Below are 16,548 nucleotides of genomic sequence, written 5' to 3'. Positions count from 1 at the left end.
TACTTGGAAAACTTTGCCGACAATAATGGTATCGGCCGAGCGAACCTTTTCCTTAACGAAACCTTCCGACGGCCGTCGCGAGCTCGGCGGCGGTTCTCGAAATCACCTGTCGTCCGCAGGTGGGTGCCCCTTTTTTCCCGATAAAAGTCTACTTTTCACTCGCGACACAAGTTTCCCTGCTTGCTAAATGGTATTTCAAACTCACCTCGTTCGTCCTCAATGTCCGACGAAAGGGTTAATCCACGAGTGCAGCCGGTTTTCGCGACAAATCAAGCAGAATCGGCACGCTCACAATGCCCTCACGCAGCTCCCGCTATCAACTGAACTGAAAAACAAGCTGTCGCGTCTCGCTCGTCTCCCCCATGCGCGTACATTTCGCCTTTCGCCGAACTTTTTCAGCCGTAGATTCGAATGGGGGCGAAAGCAGCCTGAGAAGTGAGAAAACCGCGAATTTGTCAGCAAGTTTGAAAGTTCAAAGAGTAATACACACATTACCTTGGCACTAACAATAAGCATAATCTAATTGTAAATTAAATTTTATTTTAGATCTCATATTTTATAATTTTTAAATTTGCTCAAAAATTTATCGAGTACCTGCAACATCATCATTTTTGTAAAAATATTTTTTTTAATCAGTGGGTTAAAATTTTGGGAGTAAATAAAAAGTAATTCAATCAATATGCATGTGTTTAATTTAGACATACGCCTCATAACCCATTCGTCTCATCCACAATGATATCAGATAAATTGTAAGTAATATTACTGGGTATTTTAATTTTTCATCACTATTTAGTTAAGAGAACAATATCATTTCCTCTAGAGGTGAGAAGTATAGTTTGCTTTCTGCAGACACCAGCACAAGCCTGCAGGAGCGGTTTCGCAACTCACGAAGTATCCCTTATCAGCCTATATTAACCATGCATAATTACAATAATGAGTTTTGCTTTGCTTCCCTTTAATACAGTTACGCCTCTCAACAATGGTAGTTCATAAATACATCTATACAACTTTTTGTTTGTAAGATTACAAATATATATTCAATCCTGGAATACATAAAAAACAATGGCGGAATATTGCATTTAATATCGGACACTGTTATTTTTTTTTCTTTTCAAAAAAATAAATTACAGAATACAAAAGTGAACAAAGGGTGCAAGTTTTCGTTTCAGTAGTACACAAGCATGAGTTTATGTGCATAATAAATCCTAACAGAGAAAATCGATACAAAAATATTTGAGCAACGGAACCAATTTCACTTATTAAAAAAATACTTGCAAGAGAAGGTAATATCACAGAGTCCGACTGCGACAAAGAGGAAAATCATCTAAGGTGAAGGAAACTGGAAATTTGACAATTTCAGATGTCAACTTGTTCTCTGGCAATTTTGCCTTTTGAAATTTTTGGTTTCATAGACTTTTTCAAAGAGAGGAACTAATTATCAAACCTTTCTTCCGTAGCCCAAAAACAGTGATCAGGAAAGCTTCAAGCACCAAGATCTGATTCGCTCATTGATATATATTATTATGTAATTTTTTAAAGTTTCGTAACGCACTGCTCGCACTTTATGCAAAAAATTAAATATTTTCTGTAAAAATGGCACTCGATATGAGAGGAGATCCAATTAATATCAGCTCCTGAAGGCAATTTCCTTGCTCAAGAGATAAAGGCCAAATAGGAGCTGCCACGTTTCCTCATCATGTGCAGAAGAAGATAGAAAAAGACAGAGAGAGCCAAACAATAACAAGCCAGCTTCTCATCTGGCCGATTAAAAAGAACATTGTATTTTAACGTCCGCCAGATTTGGAATGTGCAATGAGCCACTGAAGGGTTATGTCGATGTTGTCTTTCTCCTTGCATGATATTGAGTAGCAGCAAATTTCTCGGTCTTGAATTGCAGATAGATTCCTGCAAAGATGGAAAATATTAATGAAAAAATATCAAAGTTTGTTTATCGTTAAACAAGAATTGCATCATTTCATTTTGAAAAAAAAAATATACATTATTACTTACATTCTCTCAATTAGTCCATTCTCATCAAGTGCGTGTGGCAAGTCTCTCTTGTTGCCAAGTACAAGAACTGGAATTCCTGCCAGCTGAGGCTTGTCTAGCAAATTGTGCAGCTCATTTCTTGATGCTTCGATCTTTTCCGAATCTGCTGCATCAACCATATATCTATAAAGGAAAAAAATTTTAATGCACAGATCTGCACTTCTACATGCAATGCTTAAATACTATTATTTTTGAAAGATATAGGAAAAAATCTATAATAAAAAAAAAATTTAGCCAAAATCATTTCCTTAATTAAAAAAAATCGAATTATTACAAAAATCAAACAACAATTGGTATATGACGTCTTGGTCACACTGTGGAATTGAAATTTTCCTGCATTATTATAAATAAAAATTTTTAAGCAGTAAAATTTTAAAATTCAACTTTAGGCCACAACTTTAGGAAAACAAAATATGTTTTCCTAAAATGGCCCAAAGTGCCAAAGTCCTTACACAATAGCATTGACTCCTCTGCAGTAACGTTCCCACATAGATCTGAAGCGCGGTTGTCCACCAATGTCCCAAACTTTGATGGTGACGTTGCCTTTGGTGATTTTACGCATGTTAAAACCGACAGTTGGAATCATGTCTTCGCTGAACTGGCCAGACTAAAACAACAGAGAATAATGTTAAACTGAGGACAAAGAAAAGTGTAGCTAAATTAATTACAGCAATCACGTTGACAAACGTTGTTTTTCCGGAGTATTGCAATCCCACAAGGGTCAGTTCCATTTCTTCTTTCCAAAAGAGACTTTTGAACCAGTCTAGAATCCGGTTGATAATGGCAATCATCTTCAAAAACTGTACGAGTCCTTATTCAAGAATTTTCAGAATGGGAGTGACCAGCCAGGGCCCTCCTCAAAGTCGAGCGCTCGCTGCCCCCTAGAACTTGTAAATTAACCCCGAAGTCTGGGCTGTCGGACGGGCCACTCGCGGCTTAGGACCCTGGAACTTTCACAGCCACTTTTGGAGAACCGAACGCACACCAAAGGTTTGCAGTAGAAACTGTCAAAATTCAAGACCGCTGTTGTCCCGAGTTTTCCGAAGTCAGGCGGATCAGATGACTCACGTGCACAGTCGTACCAACATGAAAATATACTCTTGGTGTTTGAACACATTCTTGTTTCGTTTTTCACATAAGTTTAATAAAAATCATCGAAAAAATTTTAACCTTATTTTGATACTTTGTTTCTGCTGTACTTAATGAATATTAAACTAAAAAATCTGAAAATAAAATATTCCAATTATGTTGGCAAAATGAAAACATTCTAATCTTTATTGAAACTTCATTGCGGGGTCAAATCCTGAGGGCGGCAATGCCTATTTTCTTTTAATTTGTAGGTTATAAGTGGTTATAAGTTTATTTGATTTGGCACTTTGTATAAGGTTATGTTAGTTTTTGATAAATAATGTATTACAATAACTTTTGAACTTGAAATTCTCAAATTCACTCACACCGTATGTGAGTAAATGATTATATTTGGGTGAAAAATAATAGCAAAAATAAAAAAATCTCATGAATTAAGACCACACATGTAAACGTCTGCTTTATTTACATTTCTTACCCATTATGCATCATAGCAAAAAATAAATAGAATAATTATCAGCGTGCTCAAATTTTGCAGCTCATTTCATTTAGAAAATATACTTCATGTGTTTTTTTTTAAGAGTAAAAGGTATGGCAAATTTTGCGTTGCAAATCAATTGAAGTGTTGATGTAAATCTAGTTCTTTTGGTCTTTAACAGAATCCTAACTAGCAAGGAATGTGTGTAATTTTAAATTATGCATCAATAATTTAAAATAATTGTGATCACAGAACAAACAAGTTTGCTCTTATCTGGCCAAAATCAATATACTATGAAATGGTTAAGTAGATGCAATTCGGCTAGCAACATGTCATTTTAAATACAGAGATTTATTGATTGAATGATGGAGTACACTATTAATGGAGACGGAGTGGCCAACACTAAAATGTACATGACATTATAGTTGATCTTTGTCTTCTTGCTATATAAACTGTTTTCCTTGTATTACTTAAGTGTGTATATTGTGCGTCCTAATTTTACTTATTTGCATCTTTATCTCAGGAAACAAGAGACTTTTAGAATTTAAATTGTATTAATTTGTGCATCAACATCAATAGACAATATATACTCTATTTCCATTACAATTAAAAATTGCACAGAAAATGATGGCAGTAAAAACAAGTAACATTATATGGCTGCTTTCCTCTTTCAATTTTTGGATCTATTATTTGTACAAAAGTGCCAAGGAGATCAAAGCTTTGTTTTTTCTTCAGCTCCAATTTTGCTGATATACAAGGAATCTTTTAAGATGTACAAGTGGAGAATGCAAGCCAAACTAATGCGAAAATTTAACAAAGGTTTTTGGCACTCCTTACAAAGCTTTCCTCTAGACATTAAAAATAAACACGTAAGTGGTTCGCGTCTCCTTTTATATAATATAAAAATGCAGTTTGATAGAACTTAAATTCACAATTTGCAATAAATTGCCTGCAACACTTTCTAATGTAAAAAAGTTATTTACCTTGATATTAACACATGAAGCCATTCAACAGTAAATATAATCATGAACAATAATCACGGATCCTGCCTGATTATCATTTGCTGTACATTTTCTTTTTGAAACCAACGTCAATGACTCTCGTTCCTTAAGCACTCTCGGACAGGTGAGAGAGAAATATGGCACAATTAACAAACTCCTTTCTTTCTTTAATTCTTACTGTCATTTATCAAAGAAGGTCCATCTTTTGACACAGCAAAGAGTTTCAAATTAAATATTTACTGCATTGTTAGCCGCTCAAAGGATAATCAGAAGCAGATTGTGTATTTGCACATTCTGTTGATTAAATTATAACAAGTATTATAAAAAAAAATGGCAGTTGATTTACAATTATGGAAAAAAGAGTAGGAAAATGAACGTGTCCACTGAGCTGTTCACTTGACTGCATGCCAGTGATATAATATAAAGTAAATTGTGTCAAAAACAAATGCCAGTGCCATGCACTTGGCTTGCCTTTTCTATAACGTTGAATTTTACATAGCAGAAACGGTCGGATTCTAATTGCATTTCTTTTCAGAATAAATGCATCAAGTCTAAGCAACTATCGTCAAGAGTAATTCAACTCTAATTAATATTTTGACCACCAAGTGTTTTCATTTTCAGCACACACAAAGACATTAATGAGAGCTGTTTCAAATATGGGAATTTCTATTCCGTCTCTTCCCAATAATTTAAAATCCAACTTTTTTGGAACTGCATGGAGCTAAATTTGAGATATATAAAAGCATTGTACATAAATATATTTTGATCTACTTTGCACTTACAAAGATGTCATTTAGCAATTATGCAACATAAAGAGAAGTTCCATCAGATTTGATAAAAAATTAGAGCATTTAAGAAAAAATTAGAGAGTCCATTCGTCAATCCAATTTTGTCCGACCGTTCTGCAGTATGCCAGGAACAAGAGTAATAACAAGGAGAGACCACAAAGATAACACATGGAAGAGAATGTGTCCTTTCTAAAAACACCAAAAGTGTCTATCAAATCAGTCACTACTACTCGTTGGCTGTTGAGGCCCAGCGGTCGAACTCTATGCCGCTGTCTGGACTGGCGCCGGTGGGCAGCAGCGGTGACAGGAACTGCGAGTTCTGTGGCTGGCAAGTGCAGTCTGGGCGTCCGCATGGGCAACGCCGTGTCATGGGCCCTTGGCCGCGCAGAGCAGCCACCTCGGGCGGCTGTATGGACAGCAGGGGTGTGTGCGCTGGAGCGAACTCGCCTCGGAGTCGCAGCTCTTGCTCAAAAGAATGCAGCTGCTCCATGAAGTTGAAGTTGGGTGCAATGTTGGATTTGCGGTTGCGAACCACGTTGAATGCATCGTTCAGTGACAAGTGCATCTTGTACATGAGGTAAGCGACGGTGATGGTAACTGAGCGAGAAACGCCAGCTAGGCAGTGTACCAGCACACCTTTCTGGCTGTTGCGGGCTTCGTCTGAAAAACAAAACAATCTTATAGCACCAGCTCAAACATTCAATCACATTAAAACTAATATATGTCTACTTTCATTCTAAGTTGAAAAGAAATTTGTAGTCTAGAATTAAAATTTTGCATAAGAGGATAATTGCCATAGTGGGCAAGAGCGCAGCTTTTATGTGACTCAAGCGCGAGCGCCAGTGCAATTTTATTAAGAAAAGATAAATTTTGTAAAGCTCTTTGGCGCTTGTATTGTGCTTTTTGTTTTTTATTTTAATCAAGAATTTAGAAACTAAATTTAAGATAATCCAAGGAATTTAAGAAATTTTCTTCTTCTATCCAGGTGAATTATTATAAATTATATATTTCGAGTGAATTTGGAAAAATTTAAAAATGAGTGCGAGCGCTGCCCACTATGATAAATGCTTTTAGAATTTTGAATCTTTTTTACTTTTTGCATTTCAATATTGAACTTGTGTAAGGTAGTTTGAATTTTTATATTTTGAATGTTTATAGAATTAAAATATGAAATTAAGCAAAATTTACTGTAATTATGATTTTTAAAAGTTAAACTACATTAGAACTTCATTATTATATTAATGGGACATCAAAGTGAAAAAGTAAAACTCTTTCAAAGTCAATTTGGCATTACTTCAAAATTTAAGCTTTAAAAATGTTGTCTGATGACAATTACTGAGCTGTCAAGAATATGGGTTTAAGTAATGCTTAATGCAGGGAAACAGAGGAGAATATAATACAACATTTCCTCCCTGAATGAAACTTAATGCATACTTTACAAACTGAAAGCATTCACAATTTTAACAATACATGGAAGTAAAAATTAAGTATTTTTTTGGAACACGGATTAATTAAATTAAAAAGTACCTCTCTGTTGTGATTACATTTGAATAGCTGATTACGTAAAGTCGTAAAATACTTTATTCATTACATAATATATTCATTCGGGGATCAATTTCTGGATGGACACGCTAAAGAAACTAAATCAAGGCTGCGAGTGTCGCTCTTGTTCCACAAAAACGTTATCAGGCATTAATGAATTAATAATGAAATGCGAGGCAGCACCCACGCGATCAGACAAGCGGAATATCGTCGATTTTGGCGGCTATTTCTGCTCGCAGGCAGGTACAATTCCATTCATGTGAAATGGCAGCAGGGCACGGGCGTCTGCGCACCCATTGCAGGGCTTTCCACCCACGCAGCCCGACCGACATCCACGGTCGTCCTCCCACGCACCGCGCTACTTTCCTCCCTTGAAGTGGGGCGCCCACGCAGAACGCCTTTCCAGCGAATGCCGTCGCGCCAGCAATGGATTGCTTTCATCAATTCAAGAGTTCGCGTGCAACGCGTTAGCTCAATCCGATTAATGGGGAGCGAGAAACGTGAAATAAGTTATTTCCAGCCGCCTGACGAGAGTTCAAGTGACGAGCGTCCGACGAGAAAACAATACCGATTTTTTTTTTGGCATGATTTATTTACAGCGTGCCTCTTTTGGGTCCGCTGTTTTGCGCAACTGATTTTGATTAAATTTGAATTAGCGACGGCGGACAAAGACTTTCAACAATAATTATTGCTCGATGATTCAAGTCATGAATAATGTACGCGGCGGAAGTGCGTGTTTGAATGTTTACGTCGCCGAGCCAATGCTTTGTTTGACGTCTGGTTTCGAAAGCGAGGGAGATGTGCGGTGCCTAATAAATGAAAACGATGCGCCGTCATAGGAACGGAGGAAATTTTTTGCGGCATGGCTTTTAGCGGTGGTTGCCGAGAGAGTAAAGAGGGCCGCCGGATGCGTGGTCATTAGCGGCGCCCGCCCATCAGTGGGTGGGTGGGTGCGGTCGAGAATTGACAGCAACGGACAAAACCAAGCGTTAGGTCCAAATTCAAACTGAAAATCTTGGATAAAGCAGCGATAGAAACGTGTGGATTGTGCATTCGCATATACTTGGACCTAAAGAAAAGGGAGAGATGAGTTTAAAAGCAACTGGGAAAGTTTATAGAAGCAGTAAAAACTTTAGTGGCTTCGTGCCAAAAATGTATATCTGCGAAGTTTTTGCACAAGGCGGATCTCTTGATGGTCGGCAGCAGAATTCGCGCACAGGAAACGCGTCTTCCTCACTTATAAATTTCGGCGTTGTTTACAGTGCTGCCTTGTTAGCTCCACTGTCTGTCAAGGTCAATGCTGCGCCAACTTATTGTTTGCGATTTTAAAGGGAAAAAATTAGATCCCTCGTAAATTATTTAGAATGTTCAGTTATAGGATCAAAATAGATTTAAAGATTAATTCTCCATTTAAATATTTAATATTTATCGCAGAATGTTTTTAGTTCAAGGAATGCAAATTTATATTATTTAAATTTGCAATGCTTTGTCTAAATGGGGGAAACGATCAAGGTTGAGTGAATGTTCAATTAAGGTAGGATTCATCCAATATTGTTGCTTGACGCGGGGGTGGAGGGTGTATAAATATTGACTTGGCTGAATGGCCGTGAGGGTGGACGGATGGGAAAATGGGCAGGACGCCCAAGAGCAGCGCACCTCGCGGAGGACACGCTAACCTGATGGGTTCATTCAGCTCACTGCCGAGTTGGGGGTGCGCAGGTGGCAGTGGGGGTTCGGCCTCCCGCCTCCGGTTCTCCGATCAATACTGGAAGTGCTGCCTTTCCCAATGCTAAAATCCTACAGACCTACGCACCCAACGCCCAAAATAACAGGGAAAGTGTTTAAAACAATTCCTCTCATCTCCCCAAAGGATCTAAATTTGGTTTTGGCTAATATCAAAACACCATTTTACAGTCATGCTAAAAAATAAACCCAGTTAGGGGGTGGTTTGGGCAAATGTTATTTTTGGGGTGTTTATTCCAAATGTTACGAGTTCAAGGCCAAACCGCTGTTGGTTGGTCTTTTAGGGGAGATCGCACTGCCTTCTCACAGGCCGCTCTCTTTAGCAGTGTGCAGACTAGCAATTTCAAAATGCCAACGGTCACAAGGAAATATTTTCTGCTTTATCAATACAAACAGAGAAAGGCCTAGGGAGACGGATTCAGATATAATTAGGCATTAATTAATTGAGTTTTTTTTAATTTCTGTAATAAATGTTTCAAAATTTATTGAAAGCTTTTATTAATTTGTTTTAGAGTTTAAATGGAAATATTTTGAATTGACTTCACTCGCGTAGGTTTTCCTGCCTGTGGCTTTGTTTATATTTTGTTTTGTTTAATTTATTATGTAATTATTCTTGTTTGGAAATTATTAATGTATCAAAACTAATATCTAAAAATTAAAATGAAGCAAAAAACGATTCTATTACCAATGAACTCAATGGCCTTCGGGAAGAAGCAAGCGAGGTTCTGGTTCCAGTGATCGGCGATTGGGATCTGCATGTAGCGAATGTTGCCAGAGTCCTCGAACACATTTGGCAAATCCGGCGTCACATTCATAATGTACTGAAAAAATAACAAAATCAAAAATGTTAAACAAAAAGTTTCACATAATATAATAAAAGTCAACATCAATATTGCTATGATCATTTTGTTTTGTTCAGTGACCATGATTTTAATAAAGATACCTGAATGCGGTGCCTCTGGAGGGCTTCGATGTCCTCACTGTTGACCGCGTTGCCAAGGAAGAGGAACGGCACAATCTCGACGGGAAATTCTCGGTCCTCGTCAAGACCAAGAGATGAATCGCAGCGGTCGGCGTCGTCAACGTCACTTGAGCCTCCACCGGACGAGCTTGATGCACTGGACGAACTTGATGAGATGCGAAGCGAGCGCAGCCCCATCAATGGCGCTGCAACGTCGGCTGCGTCGCTCTCGCACCATTCAGGGTAACGCGCCTTGAACTCGCCGAAACCGCCTGAAACATTGGATGAAAACATTGATTAATATCAGTTACCATACCTTTTTCTAAAAGGCAGTATAATATTGTATTGTCTTTGACTTTATTTAAACATAATCAAATTACAACTATTGGCAAGGTTTTTGATCTTATTGGCAAGTGTCCATATTTGTTGCAGGCAAACTTTTAAATACCAAACAATTACGTTACTTGGCCTTTCAATAGCGATGCACGACTATAAATAGCATAGTTATATGGCATACAACAATGTATTTATTTCATCAACAAATTTGTATGTATCAAAAACAAAGTAGCCCTCTTAAACTTTGAACTTCTTTGTTTTTTGACAGCAGAGCTTTGCAAAAAGAGCTTCCTTTGACGAAAACGCCTTCAAGTTTGTGCATTTTTCTCGCGATATCAAATACATAATATAACCTAACAGAACAAAGGCAAATTCGTTGGAATTCAACCAAGCGCTAAGGGGCGTCTATTTCGAGACTTCCGGCGAGGCGGACTTTATGAAGCAATTTCATTCACGCAGCCAGTCCGTTTGCTCGCTCTGGTTTATTATCAACGGCAGACAATTCTTATCTTGACGGCGTGCTTTTGGTTTCCGATTTCGCTCCGCTCTCCAGGGCAAGAATCTCCATTCATATTTATGCTTCGCGAACCGACAGATAACGACCAAAATTTCTCGGAACACTCCCGACCGACGCACTTCCTGCATCTCCTTTTTGTGAATCTTTCTCTCCATTCAATTCAATGTTGTGAAAAAGTTCGTTTCGGTAAATTCAATGTACATTGTTTTTAAATATTTGATTCGGTTGTCTATTTAGAACTTCCGCTCTCGGCCCAGCAAGCCGGTCAGCCATGCTTGCAAAAGGCTGGTGTTTATATGAGCAGCTCAAACGATTTTTCCACGCGTTCTGGCTGACGTAGCCTCTCCCATAGTCTCTTTGATCTTATTTTAACATTTAGGGGCTAAAATCTTCTGTGCCTGTCTAGGTGAACGGTCACCAATCGATTTTTGCATAAAAAGGAATCATATCAACCAGTCACCTTTGAAAAATAAAAATTATTGATTGTACAATAAAAAAATCAAGCGTAAGGTAAGATATTATTGGATATTAAGTATATAATCAGTCCAGTGAATTGTTTAGCCTTCCTGCCTGCCGCAACCGTCACCATATTAGATCCACTCTTTACCAGTTTCAAGCAATCATTTTTGAGCTGAGAGGAAACTCATCAGCAACGCAGTTGGTTTCATTTGCATGAAAGAAAGCGTCCGTTGTCATCGTCTAGGCATTTCCATCCCATTCAATCCGGCATGAATGAGCAAAGGAAGTGATTTGAGCCCCGTGATAATTACACTCACTCGCTTGCTCAACGGACGCATGCGAGTATTATAACAACCAGAGTGGCAAAGGTATCACACGCTTTCCTTTTGAGTACCGAATTACCAATCGAAGATGCCGCACTCCTTTCGCACGATGGTTTACAAGAAAAATGCAGGAAAAATATTTTTTGTTAACTCTTATTCATTCATTTTTTTGAAATCATTTGTAAACAAGTAGAAATTCTTCATATCTAAATAAAATTTTAATTCAATATACAATTTAAAAACAAAAAATACAAAAAGTAGAATAGTTATTTTATTATTAAAGAATTTGTGGCAAAGCTCTTCGCGGCTCTTTGTTATTTATTTTGTGTAGTGGGTTTCCCTTTCATTTCTTCTAATCGTGTAACAAAACACAGAAGAAATCACGTGAGCAACACTTGCTCAAATGAACCATTGCACGTGCGGACGTTAGGCCGGCCGTCCTTGGCACATTTGATGGGCTTCTCGCGGAACGTGAATACAAAAATTCTATTGAAAAAGATTCAACAAGTCAAGAAGCCCCACGTGACACGTTGCCAAGGGATGATCACCGCGGAGCCTCACATAGCTAGGGGTGTACCAAAATCAACCGCGATGGAAGTCTTGGAATTTCCAAAAATAGCCAGAGCTTCCTCTTGAGCACAAAGGAACAAGATATATGATTTCCGGTGCGATTTTAGATGTTATTTAACTTAAAAGTTAATGAAAAAAAAGTTAGAATGAAAGGAACAGAAAAAAATTGTCTTTTTTTTAAAACATAAAATTTAAATTATATAATTTAACTGAAGTTAATAAATAAATTATTGTATTTATTAAGAAATTAAAACACGTCAAGTTTTTTTCCAGAAAGTTGCCGAAGCGGAAAATGTGTAATTAATGTCTCACAAGGAAACTGTTTTGCGGCAATTAAGGTTGGCGCAAGAGAATTGTTTCACGAATCAACGCCACGATCTTAAAAAAAATAATAACAGAAAAGAGACACGCAGGATGTTAGTCATCATCAATATACAGGCATCCCTTTTGCTATACAGCCTGCTTGTAATCCCAAGTTGTGAGTCAACATGCTTTTTGCATTGTGATATCATGAGTGCACCTTTACCGGGAATAATCTCATCAACATGGTTAGCGTTTTATTCTATTATGAATTATATTCATCAAATTGATTGCAGTTTACTTGAAATCTGCCACAAAATATATATAAATCTTTCTCTCTCCACCTTTTTTATTTGCGTGTATATCTTATATCACGTATTAATTTTTCTCTAAATTATTATTTATTACCATTAATTCACAATGTTTGCTTTTTCTAATAAAAATGGAAAGAGTTTTTCAACCAAGTAAGAAGAAAATGTAGCATGATTTGATTATCTTCTGGTTGCAACTCTTTTGCTCTTTTTATCGGCCTTCGACCCCGTCAGATCAAGTGGCAGCAAAAAGGGAACGGCAAAACAATGCGCGAGAATGAACGCTGCCGGAAGTGGCGCAACCTCCTTAGCTTTTGCCGTCTGCGGCGACTTGGGCGAGTGGGAAAACAAAAGTGCTGCTTGCGGATTGAGCTCATCTCTGTGCGCGCCGCCGCTGCATTCATCGCCGGCCTTGAATGAAATGTGCATGCTAATATCTGGACGATGCATCAATTAGCAGCGGCGCAACCGCACAGTGCAGATCCTGCCATTAAATAATCATCTTGGATTTGAAAACAGCATATTACATTTTTTATCTAAGCCGTGAATATTGATTCTGGTAATTACACAGGTGTTTGATTTAAAAATAATGTTTCCATTAATTAAGTAGTTAAGTTTTTACTTTTTGAAGTTTTTCCAAGGTTGACTTTCATGGAAATTTCCACACATACTTTGCATTGATATTTTTTTTTTCAAATAAATAATTTTAAATAATATTTTCTACGCATGGAAGTAAAAAAAGGACAAATACTGTGCGTCATGAAAGTCCTGCTAATAATGGAATATCTCATGCTCAAAAAGTGAAACCAAATTGACCTCAGAAAGCATTAATGAACTAAAGGAAACAGAAAACCACATCCAAGGAAACGCATCAACTATATTGCAATGCATGGAATTAACCAGAATTACCGCTCAGCTAGCAAGGAAAACCGTAAAAAAAATATTTCTCAACCGCTAAATTTGTAAGTTCAATACTGTGCACATGTATGATAATAATATTTTATGCCAAGTCTTTTAACCATGATAAAAGTTGTTAATTTTCCAGACTGTCTAGATCATAGATATATATTTACAATTTAAATTGCCTTTTTTTTGCGCGATAGTTTATCGTGGAGGCCAAGTCTCTTTTGATGTTGGTCGTTTTAGCAGACATCTGTTAGTTGTAAACCCTTTCTTCTCTTTCCAGTTAAAAATTTTTGTATTTACCGACAAGAATAAATAATAATAATTTAATGTTTTTACAGTCAGTCACAGTTGAATTTTTTCAATTCTTCGAAAGGACTTTAGAAGAATGAATAAACTTAAATTTTAATCAGTTAATTTAATTTTCATATTATTTTATTCCCTGCAGCGTTTTTCAAAGAAATGTCTGCATGGGTGTTAGGGTGCAGCTGGAGAATTGTTGAACAAATGCGTGGGCTAAAAATAATGTATGACATGCATCAAGAAAACAATCTAGGCGGCGCCGCGATTCTTCTGCACCCAAAGCAAAAAGCGCCGATTCCGTTGAACGGCTTTTATCGTCCGAGGCGTCATTTTACGCAACATTATTATTTTTATATATATATAAAAAATGGGATAAAAAAATGTTGTTTTGTAACGCCATTGATAAAAACGTTTCTATCGCTTATCTTTTCGTCAACGGTTTGCTTTGAGGCGATTCAAAGAAAGAGTTGATGTTGGCGGAGTGAGAAATGAATAATCCACTCGGCGTTGGCGTAGGTTGGCGGGGCTGGCTTGGCTGAGTGTGGGCACTTTTGCAGCTCAACGGCCTGTGTGGGTGTGTGGAGAGGAGAAGCAAAAGAGCACCAAGTTTCGAGCGAGAAAAAAAAGCATAGGCGCGTCTGCCAATTAACTGCGCCTGTGTGGACAAAATTTAAATATCAAAGAAAACCACACAATCAAGTAAAGAAAAAAAATTAATTTTCCGCATGGAAAAAACAGAAATGGATTTAATAAAGCCCAATATTTTCTTTTCCTAAGCTTCATAAGCTTTGTAAGTTCATGTTAATAAAAAAAATTATATGAAAATATTATCATTTCCTACTTGCACTTTAATTTGATTTATTATTCCAATTTTCGAATCATAATTTTATTTGGCAATTGCGTAATTAGGAAAAAAAATGCACAATCGCGGGCGTGCGTTTTATTGATTATTTGCCTGGCCTTCGTGGGATAAGCGGGTGAATGATAATTCTTTCATGAGAACAAACTGTTGCCCCACACGCGTGAATGGAACTGGCTGGCCGGGCGGGCGGGCGGAGGCATGCGCTCACTGCCCCCACCCCCACGGCAATGGAACGCTCCACCAAAACAAATAGCACAAAAACAAGTGCCGAATGCCGAATTGCCCGAAAGGGTTGGCCGACCCACCGAAATTTGCAATTTCGGGCAGTTTCCGATTTTTCAAATATTCCCGCCCAGCAATAAAACAGATTTATAGCCACTTTTTGAGCCGCAAGGCATCCATGGGGATGATGGGCGCGGCCGAAAAAGTGACGGGCAAATTCGAGGGTAGCAATACACGGTGCAGGGCACCAAAGGGGGTCTCGCCGCCCCCCAAAAACATGATACTCACCATTGAGACATGCCACCCGGCAGCCATCTTGTTTGAGCCTTCTAGTGAGAATTTCTAGTGTGTCGTTATAATTCGGGTGGTTGGCGTCTGCCGAATCGCCGTAGACGACGAACACGTTGTGGCCGAGGGCGTCGGCGATTTTGGCCTTCAGCTCGCGACACTTGATGGTGGAGACGAGGTCAATCTTGCCGGCGGCCAGCCTCCGCAGCATGATGCTCGGGATGGACAGGTTGACGGCATGCCGGATGTGGGCCTCGCCAAATTCAACCGAGCTTCGGCAGTCAATCAGAACGCACCGGCCGCTGTCCGAGCGCAACTCTCTGAGCAGCCACTCGGCGTCAACGCCCGTTGGTGCCGCGACCACCACCGAGTCGGGTCCGTCTTCATCAGCGCGCATTGAGTCGCCACCGTCGTCCGACGACGGCATCTCCTAACAATGTGCAAAGACACCGGTTTACATGCCGTTCGGACGCCTCAGGATAGTTGAACGCAGGGGCAGCAAACAACTGGCCACCGCGTGAAGATGCAAGCTGACAGGACTCGCGAGGACTTCTTCTTCACTCACTGTCTCACTGCTCAACGCTCGCTGCTCTGTGCTCTGGCCTCTGGCAGCCGCCTTCCCTCTTCCCTTCCGCAGCCCAAAGGATATTAATTGAAAATGAGATCGCACAAAGTATCGAAAGTGAAAAACCGGTTTGAGGGACCAATTCCACCAGTTTCCTTTTTTTGTTCAAGGGTTTTGCGTTGCCGGTTGTTGCGAAAGTAACCGGTTTCTTTCAATATATCGATTCCACCTGCCCATAATCGACCTGCCGCTCGTGTGTGGGCTCAGTCATGTGACCGGAGTACTGGCCAATCGCGTTCGTCACATGACGTCACTTCATTGACTACTTTTAAGAATGAGGGTGCGGGGGTGGCGTGTGAGCTGCCCCCGGACTCCCTGCAGTCCCTGCACTCATTGATTGAACCCCAAATGCCACTGACTTGAGGTAAACAGAGTAAAAGTAGTAATAAGGACCATAGAATAATAATAATATAATAATAATAATGTATGATTATGTGTATTAAAATTATGTAGAAGATTTATTTCACAATGCTGTTAAGAGATTTAATTTATTCATGCTGCTAGAATTAAGTTATGATTTGCCTCCATCTAGGTTGCTATAGAGGACGTTAATTTTTTATGGATTATGGAGACCAAAATAAAAAATAAAAATAAATAAAAAATTGCTCTACAAGTAAAAAAAATATTTGAAAATTATTTTAATTCAATACTAATTTTTCAAAAAATAATTTGATAATTCATGAACAATAGCAGTCCGCACTAAAAACATGGAAATCAAGATTTTTCTGCAAAACCAATTTTTTTAATTAAAAAAAAAACTAAAAAATTCACCGTATAAAATCTGAATTTCAATCGGACATAATAAGCATCCATGCGTATAAGGGCCAAGATCGAGAGTATAGATTGTTTTTAAATTCATCTAAAATTATGAATTAACCGGA

General features: G+C 38.4%; 3 protein-coding genes across 5 annotated transcripts in view; all 3 read right to left on the bottom strand.

The window, feature by feature from the left end:
• The window catches only part of LOC132200875 (protocadherin-like wing polarity protein stan), a 38,681-nt gene extending 38,343 nt beyond the window's left edge, over positions 1 to 338 (bottom strand). For all 3 annotated transcript variants that reach the window (XM_059626660.1, XM_059626643.1, XM_059626652.1), the window contains exon 1: positions 206 to 338. The gene's annotated coding sequence lies outside the window, so the exon portion shown is untranslated. The remainder of the gene's footprint in view (positions 1 to 205) is intronic.
• A 336-nt stretch (positions 339 to 674) lies between these two features.
• Positions 675 to 3,112, bottom strand: LOC132199842 (ADP-ribosylation factor-like protein 8B-A). The gene is made up of 4 exons (XM_059624926.1): positions 2,718 to 3,112; positions 2,502 to 2,656; positions 2,011 to 2,172; positions 675 to 1,905 (listed from the first exon to the last, which is right to left on the bottom strand). The coding sequence occupies exons 1-4, from the start codon at positions 2,838 to 2,840 to the stop codon at positions 1,785 to 1,787; spliced, it is 561 nt and encodes a 186-aa protein (XP_059480909.1). The 5' UTR covers positions 2,841 to 3,112; the 3' UTR covers positions 675 to 1,784.
• An 833-nt stretch (positions 3,113 to 3,945) lies between these two features.
• Positions 3,946 to 15,671, bottom strand: LOC132193192 (dual specificity protein phosphatase Mpk3-like). Its single transcript, XM_059613676.1, has 4 exons — positions 15,043 to 15,671; positions 9,631 to 9,920; positions 9,373 to 9,508; positions 3,946 to 6,062 (listed from the first exon to the last, which is right to left on the bottom strand). Exons 1-4 carry the CDS (start codon positions 15,467 to 15,469, stop codon positions 5,629 to 5,631), a joined length of 1,287 nt encoding a protein of 428 aa, XP_059469659.1. The 5' UTR covers positions 15,470 to 15,671; the 3' UTR covers positions 3,946 to 5,628.
• Between the last annotated feature and the right edge of the window lie 877 nt (positions 15,672 to 16,548).

Source organism: Neocloeon triangulifer, unplaced genomic scaffold, assembly GCF_031216515.1.
Source record: "Neocloeon triangulifer isolate White Clay Creek 2 clone unplaced genomic scaffold, ASM3121651v1 ptg000001l, whole genome shotgun sequence".
Classification (NCBI taxonomy): domain Eukaryota; kingdom Metazoa; phylum Arthropoda; class Insecta; order Ephemeroptera; family Baetidae; genus Neocloeon; species Neocloeon triangulifer.
Note: the sequence above shows the minus strand (reverse complement) of the source record. Positions and strands in the feature narration are given on the sequence as shown.